The sequence below is a fragment of the Channa argus genome, chromosome 11 (assembly GCF_033026475.1).
Source record: "Channa argus isolate prfri chromosome 11, Channa argus male v1.0, whole genome shotgun sequence".
Lineage (NCBI taxonomy): Eukaryota > Metazoa > Chordata > Actinopteri > Anabantiformes > Channidae > Channa > Channa argus.
This window is the reverse complement of record NC_090207.1, coordinates 17,710,347-17,737,014: the sequence shown is the minus strand read 5'-3', so window position 1 is coordinate 17,737,014 and position 26,668 is coordinate 17,710,347. Positions and strand designations below refer to the sequence as shown.

At 39.3% G+C, this 26,668-nt stretch overlaps 1 protein-coding gene across 3 annotated transcripts; it reads left to right on the top strand.

Annotated features, from left to right (window-relative positions):
• cemip2 (cell migration inducing hyaluronidase 2) lies at positions 1–26,668 on the top strand. 3 transcript variants are annotated; one of them, XM_067521366.1, is made up of 24 exons: positions 1–355; positions 3,940–4,291; positions 4,384–4,524; positions 4,707–5,274; positions 8,021–8,190; positions 8,895–9,086; positions 10,153–10,319; positions 13,836–14,048; positions 14,904–15,109; positions 15,807–15,876; positions 16,394–16,522; positions 17,311–17,399; positions 18,804–18,935; positions 19,257–19,292; positions 19,471–19,668; positions 20,709–20,886; positions 21,933–22,148; positions 22,230–22,441; positions 22,659–22,841; positions 22,964–23,186; positions 23,271–23,372; positions 23,473–23,618; positions 23,767–23,873; positions 23,958–26,668. In XM_067521366.1, exons 2-24 carry the CDS (start codon positions 3,958–3,960, stop codon positions 24,152–24,154), a joined length of 4,209 nt encoding a protein of 1,402 aa, XP_067377467.1. In that variant the 5' UTR covers positions 1–355; positions 3,940–3,957; the 3' UTR covers positions 24,155–26,668. The 3 variants fall into 3 exon arrangements, with proteins under 3 accessions (XP_067377467.1, XP_067377468.1, XP_067377466.1); XM_067521367.1 differs by having other exon boundaries at positions 2–240; positions 19,513–19,668; XM_067521365.1 differs by having other exon boundaries at positions 2–240.

Here is a 26,668-nt window from a genome sequence, read left to right as displayed (position 1 = left end):
GTCTTTGGGACTGGGGGCTGCCTGACGTATCTGACGAGGCGACGACAGCCCATTAGCAGAGAGGGAAAAAAAAATCCCCACCATGTGAAGAAAAAGAACATATATAAAGGGACGAGGAAAGTACACTTGTGTAAGTAAGAAGTAATCGGTCAATCTCAGCAGCTCCGGGTGGACGTTTTCCAGGGCTGTGCGGAGAGCGAATGGACAGAGCCGGAGAGGAGCAGGACAGTCTCAACAACGGTAACCAACGTCCCCTCACATTGTGTTTGTGTCTGGGTGGGAGAGGATTCACCGGCTGAGTCTTTCTCCGGGGAAGCGGCGGTAATACGCTCGTAGAAAGTGACTTTCGGTGCAGGCAAGTGTTTAAAAGTTACCCGCAGCGTTCAGTGCGGATACCCTATCTGTTAAAGCTCAGGAAAATCTGTTCAATTATTGTAACGTTATGCGTAACATACGAACAACGTGATATGCTTTATGGCAATTATTTACCCTCTGAAAATGTTAGTAGCCTATTGTTAATAATTTAAACGAGAAGAAAGGTGATGTGAGAGGAGGCCTTTTGTGTTTAGTAGCTAATCAAAGCCTCCCATGTCACACATGTTTTCTGTGTGGTCCGACTACTTGCACAAGGTTGGTAGAGTTTGTGACAGGGCTGCTTCAACTTACAGTTTTTAGCGAGTATAGGAAACACATGGCTCACTGTTTGCTACTCTGCCAGTTACAGATTGCAAAGTAAAGGGTGACTCTACAGCTGAGGAATGTGTGATGGTCTGTCCCGCTTTGACTCCAATTTTTCCCCTCACATCTGTTTGATATTCAGTAGCTCTGAAATCAGGGAAATGTGAGGAGGAGGGAGACAGAGATTGAGTCTGTCGTTATCAGCAATTACATGATGTTTATCAGGGGCAGCGCAGCCTTGCGATCGGTGTCATTTCTAGACCTTTACTAGCTCCAAAGTTAGTGAGTCCCCCAAGTCAGTTTATTGGTAACAGGGGAGCAGGAGCAGCTTGGCCTGTTTTATGATAAGGAATGTGATCCTGAAAGAGAGTAATAAAGACCAATGCCTGGGGGGTCATCCCATCACAGGGCTCCCACTGAGTCAGTCTAATGCGAAGCACTGACCATGCAAATATGAACAAACAAATGAAATGACCAAACCTTCGTTAATTTCATTCCACATGGGGAATAAGCTGTACCCCAAACAAAGAGTGAGTTACACAGATTCAATTTAATAGTACAATTCAAGATGTCTTGGTTGGAGCAGTTGCTTTGAGGCCCTGCCTATGTTGAAGCCTTTACAAGTGACTGTGGCCTTGTTGAGCACCCTGTGATAGTACGTTACTTTGATTGTCGGTTGAAGTGGTTTGTTGTTCTCTGAGTTGAAAAATGAGTAATTGGCTTGACAAGACAATAGTCATTTGTGTGGCTCCACTCACACAGGCTATGTGTGTGAGCCTGTGCACGTTATGTATGTGAAGTATTAAGTATTGTAAAGCGTCTTTGCTTAGTGAAAAACATTATAAAGGTTCAATGTAGTATTGTTATTATTAAGTATTTAAAGCCACTCACATGATTTTCAGATTAACATCTTTCAGGGTTCAACTGAGCTTCTCTTGGATGCAGTTTTACACTTTTAAAAACTTTCTTAAAAAGCACCTGGTCATTCTTTAAATCATGTAACTTGAACTTGTTGAGATTTTGTTGATGAATGGCGAAAAATAACGTGGAAATGTCATTACAGGGGTATAGGGTGTTCGTGTTAAAGAAAAGTGCCACTAATGTGTTTCTTTTTGCAGTGTCAGTTCCTCTCCGATCCCTTTCCGTGTGCAGCCGCGTGTGTGTGTGTGTGTCCATGGCATCAGATTGTACTACTTTCTCCATTTGTGGGAAATAAAGGCAACAAAAAACTCGAGCTGGAGCACTCTCCCCCTTCCCTACTGTAATTGGTGCCATCTGTTTCAGCTGTGTTAACATTGACTCTGGAATGCTGCGATCCATTATGCAAAACCTCCTACATTACTGTGCACAAAAGCAAGCAATGTCATGCTGTTCAGGCCAAATGAGCTTGGGGATCACTTGAATGATTTTTTTTAAACACCCACGTCCAGTATACCTGGAGGTCTATGAGTGAGATGCTTGGTGGCTTATTGCCCTTTTCTTCCCTGACCTCGATCTGTTTTGACTATCATTTTGTATGGTCGTTCAGTATCTTCTTCTTCATCTTAGATTTTTTTCTGTCTGTGCTCCTTTTCACTGACTCCCTCATTATAGAGCCCCTATGTCTCTTAACGCTTTGCTTTTAATTGAGCAGCCTTTACAAGAATGACATAAATTATTTTCAACCCCATTCAACAAAAGTTGTGACAATGTGTAAATAAAACAGAATGCAATGACTGGCAAATCTCATGTAACCATATTTCATTCACAATAGAACATAAACAACATATCAGATGTTGAAACAGATATTTTACAATTTCATGGAAAATGTATGTTCATTTTGAATTTGATGGCAGCAACACATGTCAAAAAAAGTTGGAAGAGGGTGATGTTTACCATTGTGTAGCAACCCCTCTTCTTTTAACAACCGTCTCTAAATGCCAGGGAAGTGAGGAGACCCATTGCTGGAGTTTAGGAGAGGAATGTTGGCTCATTCTTATATGATGCAGGATTCTAGCTGCTCAACAGTCCTGGGCCTTTGTAGCTGGATTTTGTGTTTTATAATGTGCCAAATGTTTTCTATTGGTGAAAGGTCTGGACTGCAGGCAGGCCAGTTCAGCACCCGGACTCTTCTCCTGTGAATGCCATGCTGTTAGGATGGATGTAGTATGTGCTTTAACTATGCAAGGCCTTACTTGAAAGAGACTTTATGTGGATGGGAGCATATGTTACTCTAAAACATATATGTACATTTCAGTATTGATGGTGCCTTTCCAGATGTGTAAGATGTCCACGCCATAGGCACTAATGCACACCCATACCATCAGAGATGGAGGCTTTTGAACTGTCCGCTATTAACAAGCTGGACGTTCCCTCTCCTTTACTTTGCATGACACTGCAGCCATGGCTTCCAAAAAAAATTTGACATTTTGATTCATCAGACCATAGAACAGTTTTCCCTTTTGCCTCAGACCACTTTAAATGAGCTTTGGCCCAGAGAACACAGCTATGTTTCTGGATCGTGTTCACATATGGCTTCTTCTTTGCATGATACAGCTTTAACTTACAGTTACACAGACAGTGACGGTGATTTCTGGAAGTGGTCCTGAGCCCATGCGGTAAGGAACAATCATGCCTGTTTTTAATGCAGTGCTGCATCCATGCTCAACCAGTTTTGGCCTTCGGCCTTCCTCCTTATGCCTCCTGATTCTCTGTATCTTTTGATGATATTATATATTGTAAACGGTGGGATCTTCAAAGTCTTTGCAATTTTATGTTGAGGAACATTATTCTGAAATTGTTTTGTTTGTTTTTAGATGTAATTTGTCACAGATTACTGAACCTCTGCCCATCTTTACATTTGTGAGGCTCTGCATCTCTGAAATGCTCCCTTTGTACCCAGTCATGTTACTGACCTGTTTTCTAATAACCTAATTAGTTGTCAAATGCTCCTCCATCTTTGCATTTTGTTCTTATTTAGGATTTGCACATTATACCAACTTTTTTTGAATTGGGGTTGGAAACCGCATATAATTTTAAATAAATTTGGTAACAGTAAACTCAATAAACAAACTTATGCTAAGTCCATGTGTATAACATAGTTACAGGAAGAATATGCAGTTTTTTTGTATGCAGAATTGGATGTGGCAGATTGTGGGGAAAGTACTAGTAAATGGTTCCTCAACCTTTCCGAACAGATGTCCTAAGTGACCACATGAATTGAATCAAGTTTGTCAGTGCATTACATACGTTTCATACATCTATCTCAATTTTTCCTCTTAGGTAGAAGACACGTATACCATGCCGACAAGTGATGGCCCAAGTCACTTACCCGTCTTTGTGGCTCCACCACATGGAAACCACCAGAGGTCTTCAGGTTATGTCCCTGGCCGAGTGGCTCCAGTCCGCTCACCGCCACCTGCCAAGGCTCCACCACCTCCACCGATTAAACCTCAGTGTGCACGGCTGGACCGACTAGCTACTTTGAGCCAATCGGAGGAGAACCAGCACAAGGGACGTTCTCAAAGCCTCCAGCAAAGAAAGAATACACTGATCTGCTTTGGAGTATCAGTGGGTTCTTTCTTCTTAACACTTATCCTTGTCTTCAGTTTCAGCAGAAGAGATGTGTTAGATGGTCAGTAAAACACAAGCCGCTACTATATGTACCATCTCTGTAGATTTTAGGATATCCCTGTCTGATTTGTTACTGATTGCTCACGCTTGCAGAAAATTGTCCAGACCATAACCCATCCCTTAGTATCTGGAACCCAGGGCACACACCAGAAAAGGATGTTGTAGTCGCGAGGGGTAAATTGTTCAGACTGGAATCTTCTGCTACCTTTCGTTCCTTAACCATACAATCTGGAGGTAAGCACGTGAATGTGTATGATTTATTAAGCAGTATTTAAAGTTATAACATTAGTGGATTCACATATTTTAAACAGGATCATCTATAAAGTTTGGCTCATGATTAATTTTTATTTTTATTTTTTTTGATCTAACATGCAGAAGGGAACAACTCATGCTTGTCCTTGTCTGATTTCTCACAGGTCGGGTCGTTTTTGCAGACAATGCTGATGGTTCCAAAAATGTAACACTGAGAACACATTACATCCTCATAGAAGATGGCGGTGCCCTTCACATTGGTGCTCCCAAATGTCGCTACCGTTCTCATGCCACCATCGCTCTGGTGGGCCGTTCCGACAACAAGAAGCTCCCCGAGGTCCCTGGCCTGGGCCGTAAGTTCATTGGAGTTAAGAGCGGTGGAACTCTAGAGCTTCATGGTACTGAGAGGGTTTCCTGGTCTCTGCTTACCCGAAGCATCCCTGTCAATGGGCTGTCCACAGGGGGTCATGCTTTTCAGCGTAACTTCAGCAGAGGCATCAACCTCCGTGTGGTAGACCAGGACACAGCTGCTGTACTTACACAGGAACGCTATGACACACACGAGTCCTTCAATGATAGTCAGCGGCTTACCCAGCTGCTCCAATCCCTGCCGGCAGGCCGCATTGTAGCACTGGCTGTAGGAGACTCAGCTGTCAAAAGTCTTCTGGATGAAACAAAAAAGGCCATTAAAGAGAAGCTTGGGAGCAGCTTTGTCAGTTCTCTCCAATACAGGTAAATATTTTCAGTACACAGTGTAACACAAGAGTTAAATACTTGTATATCATCTTTTTTTTTTTTCAAATCACATACAAATAAAATTCATATGGGCTGCTGTTGTCTGGATGTTGCTTTGTTGATTGTCTGTTTTCAGGTTTGTGGCTCAGCTGTGTTACAGGATACACAACTCTTGGAAAGTTGCTATTGGTTCTCAATGGTGTTGGTTATGCAAGACTTTTGGAATATTTTGTTTGTTCATGGTCTCCTGGGGCTGATAAGGAAGGTTAATGTGTCTTTAGTTTACTACTAAAAGGCCTCTCACTTTTGAATCCCCAGTTATTAAAAAGGCCATTCTTCCTGGAAAATTTCCTCTTTCATGTATGTTTTTTTTCATTTGACATGTTCCCTTGCATTGTTATTCCTCTTCCTGTTTCCACAGTATTGTGCTCTGCCAGCAAAAGGAAACATAGATTAGATAATGGGATTATGGTTGGAGCATTTCCAGAATTTGTAAATAATGTAATAGTGCAGAAGATTTTATGTCAATCATGCTTATTCCCTAGAAAAGTTAGTTACTTGAGATGTAGTCCTGTCCTCATAAAGTGAGAGAATAGTATTTACAGTCATTTTTACACGACCCAAGCCCTTCTGTTACTGTCACTCAAACACATGTGTACAGGTTTATCACCACATCACCACAGTGTCAAATTTCACCTCTAGGGGTTGGTGCCAGGCTGAACCAGAAGTCTCCAAACCCACTGCACAGTGCTTAAATAGATCAAAGGTTAGAGCTGTGTGTATGATTGTGAAGTGTGTTCTCTAGTTGTTTATTGGAGTAGAAATTTTCATCTTGGCATTCTGTGGACTTGCTTGTGGTAGAAAGGAACACGTACCATGTATTTATAAGACAGACTGCAGTTTAATGATTTTAGGCCGATAGAGTTGGGTGGTTGAGGTTTGTGGCGTAGAGTAGTGAGCATATTGATGAAATTCGGGTCAGTTTATGACCTGTAATAGCATGTTGCAAGGAAACACCAGGGAATGCTCCAGCAACTTATTTGGAAACCAGTTGTGGTGGCTTCGTTTTTGTTGCATCAGAGCTGAAAAACCTGGTGCACTAGTGCATGATTCATAATCCTCTTGTAATCTTACTTTTATGTTTAGATTCTAAATAAATTGTAACAAACTAGTACATCACTGAAATATCCATAGATTTGTATAGGCTGAACTAGTCTCTCAGGAGATTAAATCTCTCAGCAATCGCACTCACTCATAGACATGTTTGTGCTATTCTATAGTGAATTCATCTCCACACTCATTCTTTTTCTGGCCAAACAATAAGGTTGTTAAAATGCTTCCATTAAATGAAGGCTATTGAATTTGGATGTAGCAAAAGGAAAAAGTGAAAGGCTACATATTAGCAACCTGAAGATAAAAGACGGACTCCTCTTAATTTATCCGTAGTAGGGGGCCCAAGCTTGTAGGAAGGAGTAAGACTGCCCGAACTAGGGGAGAGTGGGGAATTCATATTATTTAACCTGTGCAATTTAATGCATCTGTCATGAATTCTACTTTTACTAGATTTTCAGTTTTTAGGTTGAAACTGTCAGAAAGGTAATAATTATACTATGTGTTTATTATTGAGGTCAAAGTGGGTAGTGGAGTCATGCTAATAACTTTTGATCATCTCATTATAACATTAGAACCACCTCTTCTTATAATGCACTCCAGTAGGACTCCACTACCTTATTTGAACTCAATAATAAAAATGAGTATGTTATGCCGGATCTGGGTGGGAGTTTGGGTGTGGGTGTGTACCCCATGACCCTAAATAGGATACACAACGGTTACAGATAATGAATGGATGGTTTAAGTTGACTAAAACTTTAAGTTCATGCTATAGTTTAGAAGAGTGGGTTTAAAATATTATTGTATGAAGAAGATGGGACTTGAACTAAATGTAAAACACACATTATTCTTCTGAACACCCTTCCTGAAATAATATAATAATAATTCCTTTCTGATATAGTTTAGTTTTTCCCTCTTGCGAACTTATTGCATGAAATGTACTCTGATATTCACTGACCTCCTCTTATTCAATTCCCACCCAGATTCATCATGGGTCTTTCCTTTCCCTTCGGAGTATTACATTAGTCACTAGTTACATCCCTTTTTTCCCAGAACATAGGCCTAAATGTCTGCTCTGTAGTAACTGTAGTCTCTGTGGAAGAGGTTTATGTGTGTGATTCACTTATCTGCACTGTAACACCTTGACTCAGAAAGAAAGATTATGTAGTTCAGGTCACACCCTTTGTCTGGCTAGCTGTTGCATCTGTAAGATATTGCATAACCTTCCATGTGCTGTTGACATTTTCCCTGAAATCCTCACACGCTGAGACTGGCCCATTAATTCTGGTGTTACCTCTAGCTACTGTAGTTGGCATCACTTTGGTTAAAGGCATCTCTGTAGAGTTATATTCTCCTTTGTTGAAATGAATTGAATATGCTACATGAAGTACCATTAACATCTCCACTTTATCAAGTTTTTAAACCACTGTTATTTGTGTCTGTGTTGAAATGAGAATGTAAAAGAGAAAACATTTAAATAATAACTGTTTCATCATCCAAATAAACAATGTAGAAATCAAACTCATAAATGTGGTCATTAATAGCTGTTTGACATAGATTTGTTACTGTACTGTCTGAAATGGAACCCCTCTCTTTTCTATCTGTGTCCCCCTGTTCTTCTCACCCCCCATAGACAGGCGTGGGCTTTGGTGTCAGTGGTGGGTGGTGGTAACGCGTCATGCACGGAAGATGTTAGGGAACATGAAAACCATGACACTGGAGGAAGAGCTCTTGCAAGACGCAACTTCACCTCAGTGGATGGAGTGGACTTCTCTGTCACTGCCTACAGCGAGTGGAAGAATGGTGAGCGACAGTATATGATTGAAAATGTTTGTTTTTTTTTGGTATTCGCAATCACAGGCTTCAGTGCCATGAAAACTGTGTCTGTGTAAAATATCTCATGTTTCATTAGTTTTAAGAGCAGAGTTTGGAGATACAGGACAGCATGAGGAGTGAGGTTTACTACATGCCAGCTGCTTCACACATCTATCATCTCAACATGATTCTTTTCCATGTGTGGGTGACAGTGTTTTTGTGCCCATTTCGTTGTGAAAAATACCACGTGCCAAGGCAAATAGGAAGTTGTGTGTGTGGTTTGGGTGAAACACTTGCATGGCTTTGGGTTACTTACTGCAGCTGTGCATGGAGTGTAAAGCACATTTTTGACAATCACTCTTAATGTAATGGTTATGTTTTGTGAGGTTATCTACTGCAGGTGTTTAGAGTTCAGTGGAACAGAGTTAATGGCAAATAAATTATTATACTTTCACAATTATTCAGAACACTCATTTTTTCTTACCCTCCTTTGCTTTCTTCCTGTTTGAGGTGTATTGTAAATGCATTTGGAAATGGCTGCTACTGAAAAATAAAAAATTCAGTTGGACTATGGAATTTATTGGACTATACCAAAGCACCACATTTATGCCATTTTGCTCTGCCTCATATTTCTTTAAAAATAAGTGCTTTTTAATCCCCAGTGATATTTTATGCCACCCTCGCTATCCTAGGTTTCCCCATCTCAGGCTTCCAGGTGGATGCTGTAGACCAAGTGGTGCTGAACCTGCAGGATGAAGTCCAACAGACATGGAAACCCGGAGACCGCATTGTTGTTGCCAGCACAGACTACTCCATGCACCAGGCTGAAGAGTTTACCCTGTTGCCCTGCCCCCACTGCACCAGCAGGCAGGTCAGGATACAAGGTGAGGCAGAGGCCACTGTTGTGTTTAAGGAGAAGAGGTTCATGTTTCAGGGCTACAATTTGAAATAGTCTTTCTGTTTGTTATTTTTTTGTTAACTCCTGTGTTGTTCTGTGTGGCTTTTAATATAATATTATGTTTGTACCGATGCAGTATAAAAGAAGAGCTATGAGCCTTTTTCATATTAGAATGCATGTGAAAGGGCTCAGAAGTAATTTCTGCCAAGACCAAGAAGATTCTTCATTAAAGTTAATAAATGTGGTGATCAGAAACAGTGCTACTAAGAGCTCTCATTTCCTATGCAGCTTTTAGGGTGATGTAAGATTATTTAAGGAAGCCTAAAAAGAGATGGTCAGCTTATGTTTTTTTATAGTACCCTTATCTAATAATAACCACAGTGGTTTTATGGGACTTGGATATATTGCCTCTGCTTCAAATCCTAGGTTTTTTTTATCTCCATCTCTCTGTCAGACATACATCCTGATCTCATTCCTCATTTGTCAACAAACTTAATCTCCTTATTGGAAAGCAGAGTGTAACAATTTGTGCTTCTGCTGCAAGGAAGGGCTGAGCAGCTGGTATCTGCTGTGCGTTAACATTGGCAGCTGCACCCTTTGGCCAAGGGTGATTTTCTTATTATAAAAAAATAAAATAAATTTGTTTGTGGGTTTTTTGGTGTGTGGGTAGTTGGTGATGTGGGTATGCATTCTTCTTGTTGACAATGTGTGGCACACCAATTTCAGAAACACCTTAGTTTAGTTCACACATTTTGCTTTTCTTTTGCATCTTATTTTAAGCTGTTATTTTTAGCAAAGGGACTTGCCACCTCAGAACAGTTAAACAATATTTAGAAGCTATTTTGTGTTGCTGTGGTGGACAGTAAAACTAAATTATTTTCTTTCAGTGCCAGTTTTTCTTTTCTACTTTAATTAGATAAGTTGATTGACATTTATATTTATACCAAATAATGTCCCACACCTTTTTACAACTTTTGTGTACCAAATTAATCTTTAAAAGTTTTACCTAGTTGTAGCAAATGACCAAGATTTTACATTTCTGTGCTACCCAGGGAAGCCACAGTATAACCATGTTGGAGAGATCATAGATGGAGTTGATATGCGTGCTGAAGTGGCTCTCCTCTCCAGAAACATTCTCATCTATGGGGAAATGGAAAATTCCTGCTATGGAAACATGTGCCAGTTCTACAACCATGACACCTTTGGAGGCCACATTAAGGTGTGTGTGTGTGTGGGTGTGTGTGTTCTAGCATAAGTTTACCTTTTTAATCAAATGTCACTATGTCTGCACTTACCTTAGTTTCCATATTCAACTCAAGAATTCAAGTATCCACTTGGTTTGGTTATCTGTGCCATCCTAAATAAAAGTGGTTTATTTATGTTTTTACTTTTATGGCTTAGACTTCTTAACAAGGCTTTTTATAAAATTGAACTAACATTAAAGACAGAAGATGGATTAGGGTCAAGCACAGGAATAACTTCAACATATCTTTCCTAATCTGCATGAGTCCTAATAAAGGCGATACTGTAATTTGGGTAAAGATGGTAGGATTTTATTCCCTTTCGTGGCATATACACAATAACATTCCTTAGACTGTATGTAACGGACCCCACCCTGAACATAAATGTACAACTATTGGCATCTTTGGTGTCTTAAATGCATTTAAGAAGCCATGCATATTGTATGCACTTATCTAAGTGTATTTTTGCATCAGTAATAGAAAAGGACAGAGGGAAAAGAAGAAGTTCATCAGTAAGCTGTGTGTGTGTGTGTGTGTGACAGAGAGAGCATGTGTATTGTGGTTGGGTTAAAGTTAGGTGGAGCCATTGGCCAATTCCTCCTAACAGTAAACAGACCGTGTGGATTATGCAATACCCACAAAGTACAGTACTGTAAAGCATATTTCTATTGTAGTTATTTGACTGTATTTGCTCCTATGTCCATTTGTTTTGTGGATGTGTGTGTCATTTATATATATGTGTGTTTAGTTTTTAATTTATGCTCCTTCTGTATAAGTCTTATTCTTGTATTCATAAAGAGGAATATGGTGGTTTTGGAGCAGTTTGAGTCACTAGAGTTGATGTCAACAGAGCTATTGTTCATCACAGGTAAATACAGTCTCACACTGTGGACCTAAACTTTAATTGGACCAGAGTGGGTTGACAGTTTGCCTTTAGTACCCTGATATGAACTTTCTTTCCCTACAACAAAAACAATGTAATTAATAACTGTGCAGTCTATATACTTTGTATAGAATATAGCAGCCTATACCTTGTATACGACAAGTGAAGAACCACACCTACAGTCATCCACTTATCTAAAAAGCATACTGACTGAGTTGGACCTCATTGACACATGGAGAATAAAACAGTCTCAAAATAGACAGTACACTTGGATTAAAGTCACAGATGGAAGGGTCACTGCTGCTCTTCTAAATAGGATTTACATTTCTCAACCTTTTTAGCAACAGATTAAGTTTTATTTATTTAGTAGGTTTCACAGATCACAATTTTGTTACTGCAGAACTTTACTGCAGAATTATAGATTTCTGGGAGAAGTGGAGAAGCAGGAAAAAAGACTTTAATTCAGTAGCTCAGTGGTGGGAGATGATAGTCCACCACTTGTGTGTTTTGTCAGCAATATACTTCTCAATCTGCCCCAGATCAAACCAGATAAATGTGCTATCCTAACGACAGCCATTGGGCAGCTGGCACTACACAAGTCTCCTGGGATTGATGGTTTGCTTGTCGCTTTCTTTAGATGTTTTTGGAATTACTTGGGTCCCGACTTGCTGGAGGTTTTAAAAGAATGCTCTGGGAGTGGCTTACTTCCTGCATCCTGTCAGCAAGTTGTGCTTTCTTTACTCACCAAAGGGACACCTGTGATTATGTAAACACTGAAGACCTGCTGCACTTTTGTGAATGGATTATAATCCTATCAAATGTGCTGGCTAATAGGCTAAAGCTCTTTCTGGAAATAAGTGCATAAAGATCAATCTTAATGCATTCCAGATAGGACCAATAAAGACGGGAAGACATTGATAGTTTAATACATAGTATTGGGGTTTATCAGAAGGTCTCTGACAAGGTAAATTGGGAGAATAGTGAGGCTTTGTTAGTGGGGGAATGAGGGAATGAGGCTGCCCTCAGTCTGTCATGTTGCTTGATCTTGAAAACAGGAGGGCTGAAGGTGCTGGGGGTCTTTCTGGGATCACAGGACTTTCAGAGGAAAGACTGGGATGGTGCTGAGGAGAAATTGCTTACTAGACTGTCTAAATGGAAATGGTTGCTACCCCAACTATCATGTAAGGGAAGGGTTCTGGTCACCAATACTCGAGTTGCCTCGGTGCCTTGGCACAGGTTGTCTATTCTCCAACGCCCAAGAGGGATTGAGGGATTTAGAGCCCCGGTGTTCTATTTACCTGTGGAAGAAGGAGGGTAGGGCCTTATTGAAGTTTCCGCAAGAATACAGACATTTTGTCTACAGGCTGTGCAGTGTTTTCTTTACACCTCTGGTCAGAGTTGGACAGACACAGTTTGCCTCCTGCTTAGGAGAGCTGCTGGTGTAGGCTATGAAAAACAGTTTTTGCTTGACCATCAGGATTTGGACTGGTCTGCTATGACTCCCTTCTACAAGTCTGTCCTGCAGTCCCAGAAAGTCTTTACCTTTCAGCGAAACCTCGCAGCCACTTGAGGCATGTGGCGATTTGAAGAGCCACTTTTTGAGGAAAACTGTTTCTTCCCCTAGTGTGCAGTCCAGTCTGAAGACAGCTGGTTTTGTCCAAGTAGGCCATCTAATGAAAACACTGCTGTGGAAATTGGAGAGCTGACTGGGATTCAATCAGCTAGGTTGCTGCACAAGCTTTGAAGAGGGGTTTGTGATGCCCTGCCAAGTCCCCTCAGATAACTGTACTCTGACCAATGGGATGATGAATGTGAGTACATTTTCCCATCCCTAAATGTGTCTCCTGCACTTGGGGAGTGGCAAGAAAACCCAGGTGGTCTTGACCTCCAATATCACACTGCTGGAGCAGTTTGATTGCCTGGGCAAACAGAAACTGTTTCATAGCTGTGTGAAAGTCTCACACTTTGGTTCTCTGGTGGGATAGAGGGTATCGAGGCAGTCTGAGGTTTTAGGTGTGGAATTTTCTCCAAAAATGTTAGCGGTCCCTGTACAAACCCCCAGTTGACAAATGCATGGGGGACATCCAATGGAGGGATGTGCATGGGATTATAGCTACAAATAGATATATGACTTACTTAGATCCTAGTGTGTGGACAGGCTGTCCTTTTTGTGGTCAGAGAGAGACCCTTCAGCATCTTTGTGTGCAATGCAGCAGGTTTGCAGTACGGCAGTTCTTGTTCTGGTTAATTTTTTATCTTGGCTGGGTAAATTTGTGATATGGAAAACCAGGAAAAATTTATCTGTGGTAAGAAGTCAGTTTACCCTGTCCAAATGAGGAGCGGGTTACTGGTGGCTCATCTTAGGGTGGAGTTTGTTTTTATAAACTCATTAATGCTGTGGAGATTTTCAGGAAATGTGATGCATAAATTAAGTTTTGTGCTCTGTTCAGAGGGACATGCTGCTTTTGCATTTTTAACTAAATTAATCTCTCTCTTTCTCTCTCTCTCTCTCTCTCTCTCTCTCTCTTCCTGTTTCTCTCTCTCTCTTTCTGTTTCTCGCTCGCTCTCTTGCTTTCCCCTCTCTTTCCCCCCCCCCAAAAAAAACTGTCAGGTCCTGGGTAACTTTTCATCAGTTCATCTGTCCCACGTTGAGCTGAAGAACATGGGTCAGCAAGAAGAGAAAGGCCGCTACCCTCTTCACTTTCACATGTGTGGTGATGTTGACCAGAAGGGAGGCTACTCAGAACCCACCTATGTTGATGGGCTCTCCATACATCACTCCTTCTCCCGCTGTCTTACTATCCATGCCTCCAATGGTCTACTGGTTAGTTTTTTTTTTTTGTGTGTGCTTAAGAATTTCCAGCAGATGTAGACACACAGACAGCTCTTACTAATGATTGTTATCTGATACTGATACAAGCTGTTTAATGCTCATCATTACAACCTCATCACTTGATTATTGTAATGACGAGTTTCACCCTTTCTTTTTCTTTCTCCTTCTGAATTTCCCAGTACAAATGCCCTCTTTCCATCTCTTTCTTCTCCTAATCTGTCTATCTGTCTCTTTGGACTGAAGTAAATGTCTTTAAGTATTTGTTTTATTACATGAGAAGCGTGATTAATAAACTATGAAACCCTATTGTCTTTGTGCTCCCTTTTGACGTCAGGACATGAGTTAATTTTTATTTTGTCCTTGAGGCCACAACATTGAAAACATTTTTCTTAGTTGCATGGAGCTAATGGAATTTAAAAAGTTTTGGATAACATTGACGTGTTTTTCCTGTTTCCCCTTTGACACCTTGTGTATCTTCTAACAGTTCCCTTGATACCGAGTTTCAGATGTGTTTAAGTTAAAAACAAAAAAATAGTAGGAACATTTTTTTAAAGGAATGTTAAGTATTTAAGGCATTAAGTATAGAGCATTTGGAACATACATTATTTTCCTGTGGGTTGTTTCTTTCTTTCCATGATAGATTAACAAATGTCCATGGCCTCTTGTTTACCAAAGATTTCTACTTAAATTTTACTATTTCCATTAGGCTCAAGTTACCATTTCCTGTGGGAAAAAACTGTGATTAAGTACTGTATTTGTTATTTTGCCATGGTTGTAAAAGTCCATCTGTGCTCTGTGTGATCTTTAATTCTATTTGTGTCCTCTGGTCTTTTGTCTTTGGCCCAGGTGAAGAACACTTTAGGCTATAACACTTTGGGTCACTGTTTTTTCCTCGAGGATGGGATTGAGCAGCGGAACACTTTCTACCACAACCTTGGTCTGCTGACTCGACCTGGGACTCTGCTGCCAACTGACCGCAATGAAACCCTTTGCACCAGCATCAAAGACAAAGTCTACAAAGGCTACACTCCCTCACCCAGCACAGAGTGCAAGTAAGAGTCTGGTTATAATGATGACATGTTAGAAGTAGATGTTTTTTTGGCTTTTTTTTTGTAGTTTGTTGTAATTATATCACTAGGGTCTGTCTGAAAATGATTATTAAGACAGATAATTATAGGGACACTGTAGCCACACTTGTCAAGCCCTGAGAACTACAAACAAGACAATATCTTGACTCTAGTAGCATAATGTTTAGAGAAAGACACATAAAAGACTGAGAAATTATCTTGTCTTTGAAATAATAAACAGTAGGGCCAAATCAACACACATGATTGGTTCCATTTTTTTCCAAGTCATTGTGGAAAACCCTGTGAGACTATCAAAGAAGACCAAGATTCCAGTGATACTGTACTTGGTAATGATGTGTGAGGAAGATATCTGCAGCATGGTTTTATCTATACAATAACAACCTTTCCACTGCAGGGGATGTTTTTAATGTAATAACAGGAAGCAAAGCTCCACTGTAAGGGAAACGACAAGATTCGTTTTCAGGACTTTCTGAGTGTGTGAGTGCTGGCAGAGCTGAACACATACAGTGTTTATGTTGGAGTTGTGACTTATTAAAGGAATTCTTTGTTCTGTGTCCTCTGCTTATTGATCATAATCTCCAAGATGCAAAAGTATTAAACTTTAATTTTTTTTTTTTACCTGTGTTTCCTTTGTTTCTGTCTGTGTGTGGGTGCTGTCCAGGGCAGTCTCAACATTTTGGATTGCCAACCCAAACAACAACCTCATAAGCAATGCAGCTGCTGGTTCTCAGGTAATAATGTCGGAGTTGTATAAGATGGTTCTTAATAACTTTTTTAAGTCATGCTTATAAAAGTAATCCATCAATAAAATGAGATTTAATGGACTTTAATGTTTGATAGGGGCTGCAATAATATTGTGAGACCTCTAATATATTAGAACCAAAAATGAGGATGCATTATCCCATCTTTTTATTTTTAAATCAAACCATGGAGGTCCACAATGGAGAGCTATGCAGTAAACTACTTAGTTTTTGTTTTTGTGTAATATACAGGTTTTCTGTCTACATTTCATGAGCCATGAACATGAATGATCACGTGAGATCATATGAAATCCTATACCTGCTTTATTCTTGTTCTGTATGTGGAACTTGATGGGAGCTATTTTACATTATGTTTGAAAAACATTAGCACTGCCTGTAGATATGTTTAAAAGCCCAGATGATGATATTCCTGCTCTGTCCATCTTTACCACAAAGACAATTTGTCTTGTTTATTACCTCATTTGTCTACGCTTCCTTCTTTTTCCAGGATGCTGGCATATGGTTTGTTTTTCACAGCTCTTCTACCGGAGACTCTCATGGGCTGGTACCAGAGACCAAGGCAGAACTCACTCCCCTGGGGATATTTTACAACAACCGTGTCCACTCCAACTTTAAGGTATCATCTGCATTGCTCATCTTTAAATTTGTTATTACCACCAGCATTTCCAAGTCAGTTTGTGCTTTGTCCCCCTATACAGAACAACATAACACGTTTTGTTTCATACCTCTCTATGCCATCTATTTCTTTGTGTGTGTTTGAACAAAAAACAAACTTAGATTTTGTATTTATAAGTTATAAAGTTGGATTGCACATAATTATCTTCCTGCTTACTTGGTTCTTGCCAAAAAGGAGCTTAGACACACACACTAGTGGGACCTATAATAGTGCTGTGTTGTGTACTGACAGAAGTCAGGCAGGTGAACTGTAAGTTCTTTGTCCAGTCTGACCACAGCAGCCTCACTTACAGAGAAAGGAGCCCTGAGGTTTAAGACTATATCTCATTTCTACCACAAGAACCACTCAGAGGGCAGCTTTCTATATACATTAAACACCCAAACAAACAACTTAAATTTTTCCTTAAATGTATTTTTCAACCTACAAAGCTAATTCATATTGTGGTGAATATAAATATACATTATACGATGATATAAATTAAACATTGTGTGTGGTATTTTTTTGTTTTGCTTCCACAGCACCATGTACAGCAATGACTGTATACTTTATCTCGTGTAGCTCTTTAAATGTAGTACATGGGTTATTTCCTCGGTTCCATTCTGTAAGCTTTGTTTCTAGTCTTGTTTTTGTTCATCCAAAAGAAATAGATGTGTGGTCTATCCTAGATCCCTACCTATACTTTTAGAGAAAGCTTGGAGTTTTAATGTTCTCATACTTTTACTTTCTAGGCAGGGCTGTTCATTGACAAAAGAGTGAAGACAACCAATGCTAGTGCTGCTGACCCCCGGGAATACTTGTGTCTAGATAATGGTGCCAGGTGTGTATGTGTGTCCAGTTACATTTTATACCATGTTAAGACATGTATGAAAAATATCCTAAAGGTGTCAGTTATCAGTTTATGTAAATTAATAGTGACTTAGATCTAACTAGTACACTGTATATGTTTTCACACATAAGCCATACTTTGGCACTTTGAGAGAGTCTGTGGTGGATAATCATAGGGGTGTGTGGTTACACGCCGTATTATGCGGTGGCCCTGAAAGCTCAAAGCACTGGAATTTGAGAAAGCACATGCAAGTAGACAAAACACAAGCAAAAATACAAAAACAACTTCACTAGCTTAACAACACAGGCGCAACATTAAGGAACACGCTGGAAAAAGCCACAACACAACGAAAATGGCTTTAAGAGCACCTAAAAATACATTTCCAAATCTAAATGTCCATCATTTTTTTTGTGTTCCGTGGAAACATTGCTATGACAGTCAAATTTATTTTTAGTTGTTCTTGGAGCTATTTCCTTTGTGTTGTGGCCTTTGCTGCACTTTTCTCAATTTGGTTGGGTTGTGACTTTTCGCAGTGCGTTTGTTAATCCTTCTCCTGTATTGTTAAATTGGTGAAGTCGTTTTTGTATATTTGCTTGTGTTTTCTCCAATTGCAGTGCTTTGAAAATTCAGGGCCACCGTAGTATCACAAGAAATGTGGTTTGCCATTGTATTTGTTAAATGCCACTGTCACTGTTAATAAATTGATAGTTTCATACTGTAAATCCTTTAGAATTTAACTAATAGTTTTGATAGTTACTCTCTCACTGCATTTGGTGGAAAGTCTGTCAGGTTTGTGCAGACAGAGAAAACAAGGTATCACAGATTGAGTTTCCACTTTGCTGCTCCCTACCCAAACATAGTCCTCAAGTAGATGGAAAAAAATCTTGTGTCCACTGCGACTGCTGGCCACACTCTGTAAGTGTATGAGTTCAGCAGAATCAGGTACAGAATTTTAAATGTTAAAAGGTGCAAGCAATTTGAAGGAGATTTGTAATTAACTAGAGGAAGATGATATTAGATATTAAGAGCTTTCAAAGAATAAGTCTTTGAGATTAATGTGATCCACTTTGGTCCATTGCAAGGTTCATAAAATATGGACATATTCATGGTATCTAAAGCATAAATACTGACTACATAAAATGGTGTCAGTTTTTGAAAGCTGCAGAAACATTATTTATGGTTACTCCCACTTCTGTACACACGATATTTCCTAATCTAACAAGATTAATTAACGTGTGTGTGTGTGTGTGTGTGTGTGTGTGTGTGTGTGCACGCGTGCATACCACATGTGCAGAGAAAAATAGATTACACATTTTTGTAGGGCTGAAACTCTGAAAATAAAAGTACAAAGACAGTGATAAATCCATGCATGTGTATTTTCTTGTGGTTTTTCAGATTCCGCCCTCACCAGAATGCTGATCCTAGCCGTCCTCGGGTGGCAGCAGTTATCGACACACTGATCTCTTTTAAGAACAATGATTTGGGAGCGTGGATACGAGGTGGTGATATCATCATCCAGAACTCTGGGTGAGATGGCCACAGGCTGTGATGCAGTGTGAAGTGTCATGTTTTCAACGGAATGAAGAAGTGGAAACCACCACATTATCGACTGCAATAAATTGACCCAACTTTGTTGGTTCTTGTTGGACTGACAGTTCAGAGTTTTGTAAATTCCCTGACATAATTTCACATACATATCAGATGGATCCAGCCCTTTTTTAGAGGACATTTATTTCCTCAACACTGGATAAATATCTGTTAACATTTGTCTTGCTACTTAGATACTCACTACTACTACTACTTTAACTAACTTTAAAGCATTAACAGATCTTTTCTTTATCTTTACAGCTTTGCAGACAATGGAGTGGGATTATCATTTGCCAGGTGTGCGCTTATATAAATCACTCTTCTAGCAGCCTTGTGATAATATTCAGATGTTTCTGCTCATTTTCTCTTCCTATCACTGCTGATGAACAGATGCTTAACATAGACTGGATATCTAATTTTTCCTTTCATCCCTTTCTTGTCTGTCATTTTGGTTTCTTTTTTCATTCCTAAAAAGGATCAATCATTATCTGTATGGTATCTCCCTCTTATTCTCTAGTGATGGTAGCTATCCCAAGGATGAAGGCTCAAGCCAGGAAGTGAAACATTCTCTCTTTGTGGGTGAAAGCCGAAACAGAGGGACAAATGGGGGCCAGAATAAATACTGGGGGCTTGGAGGTGCTGATGGAAAGATGAGGACACTGCCTAGAAACAGGTGAGTGGAATGATACGGTAATGATCAAAGTAAGGAATTGAGTAAAGTCCAAAAATAATATAAGGCAATCAGATAGTGGGACAGATGGATGGAGGATGGCTACAGCTGCTTTTAGCTTGAGAATTTGTGAAAGGAAGTTCTGTTTTGATTGACTTCCTTCCAGTGATATTTTAGGCAGTTTTTCAAAAACTGTGGCAGTAATCATTGTGTGTTTTCATAGATGGGGATTACTGATTATAGAAGCTTTAGAGCAAAGGGATTTTTTTTCTCACTTAGATTTCCCAGTACCGTGACAGTGTGGCCATTCTTTTCATTTCTGTTTGATATCACGATTTCCTTCTTGATTGGTAAAAAATCTTACTTTAGTCAGGTACACCTGACTGATGCTTGATGAAATCAAAAGTGTACCAGCCTTTCACTAGTGTCTGATTGACGAGGCTTAATTTAGTTTGCAGGCCATTTTAATATTTCACACACTTCCTGACCACACTGTGACGTTTGGCTCCATCAGTTTGCCGGTTGTTGTGGTTACTTCAAGAACTGCTGACATGCATTTCTTTGGCCAAAAATATGATACTTCCACCGAAATGCATGGAAAATTTGATGATTTAATGAAATTTAAAGTTCTGTTACAAACTGCCACTGTCAGTTTTTTTTTATTTGATGTTACCTTGAATAACTTTAACATCCACATTATGGAAACAATTTAAAACAGAAACTTAACCTTTGATTAACATCAGCAGTCAAATAGAACCCTTAATTATAATATCAACAGGAAAAAGTGATAGTAAAGTATTTTTTTTCTAAGATTATCAGTCCGCAGTTATTATTGAGCACTTGCATTCGGAAAATGTGTTTTAATACTGTTTAAATAGTCTAATTACATTTTAAAGTTTAGATCTCTTCAAAAAGTGCATGTGACCTGATTGTATATAGATTTTGTTACAAACATAGGAGTGTTTAATATTAATATAATATCATTAAATATTCATATTTAATTACTGCTGTCGTAATGGAATATTCCTCCTTCCCCAATGTAGAACATTCCCAATCCGAGGTTTCCAGATTTATGATGGTCCGGTGCGGCTTACGCAGAGTACATTTCGACAGTTTACCCCCACACCAGAGCGATACACCAGCGCAGTGGGATTTAACTTGAAGAACACCTGGCAGCTCACCCCACGAAACAACCTGTCCCAGCTCAGTTTCCACTCCTCTGTAAGTATAAACATCTATGTTTTGTAACATGTCACTTGAGACACCATAGGCACATTACACTGCAACATTTCAGTCATTACCCACAGGTTTTTTTTTTTTTAATACTCATTTCCTTCCCTTTTAACCACATGTTGCTTCCTTCTTTTTTAGTCTACAGATTTACTGCTATTATAAATACAGTAGTTGTGACCAGTCCTAAATAGACTTTTTTTGTTTTAATCTGTCTTTTTCTTTACCTTTATCTAATGCCGTTCTATTGTCTTTATACGCAGGGTTTGAAGTCTTTGGCAAACCCTGCAACGACCTTTGACGTCTCCTATTTGTTCTTAATCTCTTTACCCATCTTCTCACATTGATCAGATAAATGTCACAGAGTTGAAAGTTATTTGAAGCATTAAATAGAACAAAGAAGAAAAGAGGACACCTGTATTATAGATCACTGACTCCCCCTTGTGGTGTTCAAAGGTGATGCTTTTATTTAGACTACAGGATTAGACCATCTGTATGTGTGACAGTGGTGGGTTAGGTGGACGTTGGTTGTATGCAATAGTTCCTCCCTTAAAATATATTTATAAGTTACTCTCTCCCTCACCCTTACCACCCTCATCAACTAGTTAATAAACTTAGACTGGTTGTCTCAGCTAAATGTGGAATAGAAACACCTACATACACATAGGATTTCTCTTCAGAATTTCAGCCTAAAAGGAGTTTCAGTGTCCCCAATGCAGATTATGTACTTTATTTAGTGATATCGAATTTAAATCCTTTTTTTTTCCATCTTCAGTCTGTCAAATGTGTTTTTGTTTTTTTTATTTTCAACAATAACATAGTGCTGGACTTAAAATACAGTTTACATTCCCATATATACACACAAAAGTGTAGCTCATAACACTTCCCCAAAAGGTAAATCATTAGTAGTTGCTATCACATTTCTAATTTTTACCACACAGTCTTGTCACAGACCACAATAAGTATTAACCAGAAGTGACGTGACCAAATCAAAAATACCTGGAATTCACAACCTCTTTTCCCAATAATTACCTCAGGTGGGTCTAAGGACATTCTTTGGCCGCCCTGGCCAGTGGTTTGAAGACAATGATCTGGACGGTGACAAAAACTCCATCTTTCATGATGTTGATGGGTCAATAACAGGCTACAGAGACACCTACATCGGCAGAGCAGACAACTACCTGATCCAACACCCTGGTTGTGTGAACATGTCCCAGTGGAATGGTGTGATCTGCAGTGGCCGCTACTCTCAGGTACAGCGTGTCAGGATGCTAAAACTTTCTTTTTTATTTTATATATGTATGTACCCTTTACAACTTTCTCTTCTCTTTCAGGTGTACATTCAGACCCTGGGAGCTCCCAACCTCAGTTTATCCATCAGCAGAGATGAATACCCCGATGCTCCTCTGGTATTGAGGGGAATTAACAGCCAGGCTGCAGTATCTCAGCAGTATCAGCCCATTCTGATGATGAGCAAGAGCTACACTTTCCATTGGAGTGGACCTGCACCCAGAGAGGTTGTCCTCTCTCTCATCAACTTTGATAAGTGAGTACCACCGCTCCAACTGTGTGTGGTTGTAAGTGTGTGACTTTGGCTGCACTTCTATATTTCCGCAATGATATATTGTTCTCTGAGAAACCCGTGACATGATACTTTCAGTACATTGTTATTCAGATGTGCTGAATCACTTTTTCCTTGTTTTAATGTGTATTGAGGAGTCCCTGTGTAATGTAAAGTCTTTCTAAATGTTTCTTTCATTTAGAGATGACTGGGTGCTGGTGGGACTCTGTTACCCATCAGACACAACATTTCAAATCATGGCCGACATCAACGATAGGCAGAGCAACACCTTTGATGACCTTACAGACTATGGCACTGTTTCATCCCTCACAGAGCTGGAGAAGAGGCCGCTGGAACGGAAGTACTTCTTTGACCGCCCTGTTGGGTGAGAGTATTAAAAACCAGTCCTTTTGATTCCAGCTAGTGTTATCGTTTCTCCGGTTCGCTCTTAGGCTCCCTAGTTATTGAAAGTTTATTTAACTCCTGCTATTCTCCTATTGCACCCAGCTTATTGTGGTTTTACCTTCGGGCCCGGCACGGTCGTGATGGTCACAGTTACTGTTCAGTAAAAGGCTGCGAAAGAGTGAAAATCCTGGCCACCACATCCACAAAACAGACCTGTAACTGTACAGCTAAGGCTTATCCCAAGTACTCGAAGACTCCCTCAGCAGTGGTGCCTATGCCAGCTCTAAGCCCTGCACTGCCCTGCAAAGACTGTGGTGCTAAACAGGTTTGTGTTGCTACATTTAAGCTAAATTTTTTTTAGCTGCTTAAAAACATGCAAACACTGCTGACAAGAGTGTTTCTGTCCCAGCTTGTGTTTTCAAGTGAACCATGGACGTCCTACCTCCAGACACAAGTAAAGTCTGTCAGCACCAAAGAGCACCAGTTAGGAGATGACAACGCATTTATCAGTGTAAACATACCAAATCTCAAATAGTAAAATCAGTACATTTCAATTAAAATTTCAGATTCAATGTAAATTTATTCAAACTGCTTTTCCTGTCACCCGCCAGGTGAATGAGGTAACCATGCTCTTCTCCACACTTGGGTATTTCTTCGTCTCAGTGGATTCGTGCTCTGGAAAGGTCACTGGGAATTCAGCGTTTACTACAGTGGATGAAAATATGGAACACTATCTAAAAAGTAAAATACCAAAAAGGTGAGCCAAGAAAACATAATGCAGCTAACGCCCCTTACAATATTTTACATTACACTTTGTGACATGGACAAAGCAACTTTACTATTTACAGATTATGTGTAGCAGTAAGTTCTTGCTTAATCTACAGATGTATTTGTTTTCTCAACAGATCAATAGTCCTCATGGCAACACGAGGTCAGCCCGAAGACCTGGTTGATTTAGCACCCCATCTGGTCTCCTTTGGTATGGCTAAAACTCCTGATCTGCACAGTAAAGGTTAGTGACACACTTGATGGCTTTCTAGTTAAGGTATTTGGGTGCAAAGGGTCTCTTACACAATTTTGCTGCTTCTCACCACAGAGAGTGTGGCACTTTGGGGGTTCAAGGGTAGTTCTCCCTCCCCTTCGTGGGTTTCTCTACAAGCTGGAAAGAGGGATGAGGTCCTGGGGCTGCAGGAGCGCTACCTCCCCCTTGGTTTGGAGGCATACGGTTGTGCACCACCTGCAGTTCAAATACGCAAGGACCTGGAGCTACTAAAAAAAGCCACGGGACAATAACGATCAATGTGAACTATACAACTTACCTACCAAAACACTCTTGCGCAAAGATACACAAACACACACACACAACCAGGTGATGAATGTGAACTGCTGAACCTTTAATTTATTAACAATAGAAAGATGTTTACCAATTTCATATGGAGAGAAGGTATTATTATGAACGATGTAACGACTTCTGTGATTGTGTATGTGTGTGTGCTTGTGCGCACATGTGTATGTGTAAGTATCCCTTGGGGTTGTTGAGTCGATGCACTTTCCTTTTAAAGACACAACTTGCCTTATCAGCCAAAGAGATCCAATAGAGCTTTGTAATACTGTAATTCTGTTGTTTATCTCTGACAACAACAAAAACAAACCTGAACCAACCCTTTATATGCAGTACCTACAAGTGTTTTATTCATTTTGCAATAAATGAAAACCGAATGAATTGGATTGGGTCTGAAAACGTAGCACAATGCATTAGGAAGACACACAGGCCAAAGGGACATTATAAAAATAAAGGCATTGTCCCTAAAATGAACCATGTTTGATTAAAAACTGAAAATGGAATGAGATGGATTAAAGGTGCTCAGGTCATAAATAAATTATGAAATTGCTTCTGAGAAATAAATAGCAATATTAAGCCACACAGCACATTAAAACGTATTGTAATAGTGATTGATGCAAGCAAATGACAAGCCATATTCATTTTAATATCAATATGTTCATATTAATAATACAATTTTGTCTAGTTGTAATGCTTTTGTGACCACAAATTAAATAGATATTAAACAGACACTATATACGGTGTCTTTCAACCACACACCCCTGGAAGTTTTCACCATTTTTTTTTCTTCCAACAATATTTAAAACAAGAAATATTGTTGAAAGAAATAAATAAAGAAATGTAGCTTTTTCGATAAAAATATACCAAAATAATTTATGCCAAATTAAAAACAGATCTCTACAAATCAATCCAAACTGTTTTCCCCCCTTTTAAAGTAACTGACCTGTAAATTATCAACGGTGAACCTCAACGGTCCAGTTACTAGTGAATTAGTATCCTGGACAAGAACTACACTATGAAGACAGAGAACACTCCAAGCAACTTTGTGAAAAGACTATAAAGAAGCAGATAGAAGTCACTTAAATACTTGGTCTTTCATCATTTAAAAAGGGAAGAAACACGGTACCAGTATCAATCTGCCTAGAGCAGGCCATCCTCAAAAACTAAACGACTGTGGTAGGAGACTAGTGAGGGAGGCCACCATGACACTGAAGGACTTATAAAGACTGTACTTTAGACTGTAACTTTAATGGGAGAGTGGTAATGAGGAAAAGGATCACATTTATTCTCAGAGATTAGAGATTTTCCGAAGACATGCAGGAGACCCTGAAAACAAGTGGAAGAAGTCTTAGAATAAAATTGAGCTTTGTGACCATGAGACATTGGCGTTTTGCTGACCTCCTTCACTAGTCTCCCCCTTTTGTTAATGTAACTTTTGAAACCAATTTGCTGCATTAGTGATGATTTTCGGTGAGCTACTTTAAAGAGGTTGAATACTTTTATAACCATCGTTTTATACTTAATTAATTTAGATTACTGACATCTGTTCTCACTGTGGCATTAAAGAGTAAATTATGATGATTCAATGTTTTAAAAACACAAAAGGTCTAAACTTCCAAGGGGTTGAAAACTTAAAGACACTTTAGGTCAGTACTTCCTTTCCACCAGCAAACGTTAATGCCTATAACAACTGAATCTCTAACTGGAAAACCTGCTCTGATCATTGTGCAGCTGTACAACTTTTAAGCACCTTTTAAGGAATTCTTAAATGGACTTACTGGATCTTATATCACATATTTGTGTTTATCTCTTCACAGTTATATTTCACCTGCTGGCATCATGTCCAGCACAAATATTCATATTATATAACTTTCTTTTTTTTTTCTTAAACAGATATGAATGTTTTACCTTGTATCTGCCTCAGTCATGATATTTCATGTTCATTATTGCCAAATGTGTTCATATATATCACAAGGTTGCTTTTTAGAAATAACTGTACAGTAGTGAGCAGCAGAGTACTAGAGATCATATACCAGCTGTAAGGATTAAGACTGTGTTGACATTTATACTATAAAATCTTTTAAAGAGTGTTTGGATGTGAGCAGGGCTCCCCCACTGTGGAATGAGAAGTGTCTATCTGTGACAGTATATGTGTGACTGATTATATGAGATGGAGATGGAGAATTGTTCAACTTTGTTGCCCTTTAACCACTGTGATGTTTAAAAAAAGCAAAAGAATGGGGGGGGGGGACATTTTTCAGATTTGTTTTGTCAAATTACAGATTTTCAAACCACTTTGAAAATATGGTTGATATAAATCAAACTGTACTTGTGACAAGTTGTCAAAGGTGTGTATTTACTTTTTTTTTTTCATTCAAGTCAAAAAAGAATTTAGATTATTTCGAAGTGAAAACTTTGCATTTGATATTTGCCATTTAAATAAACATTTATGCTTTGTGATAAAA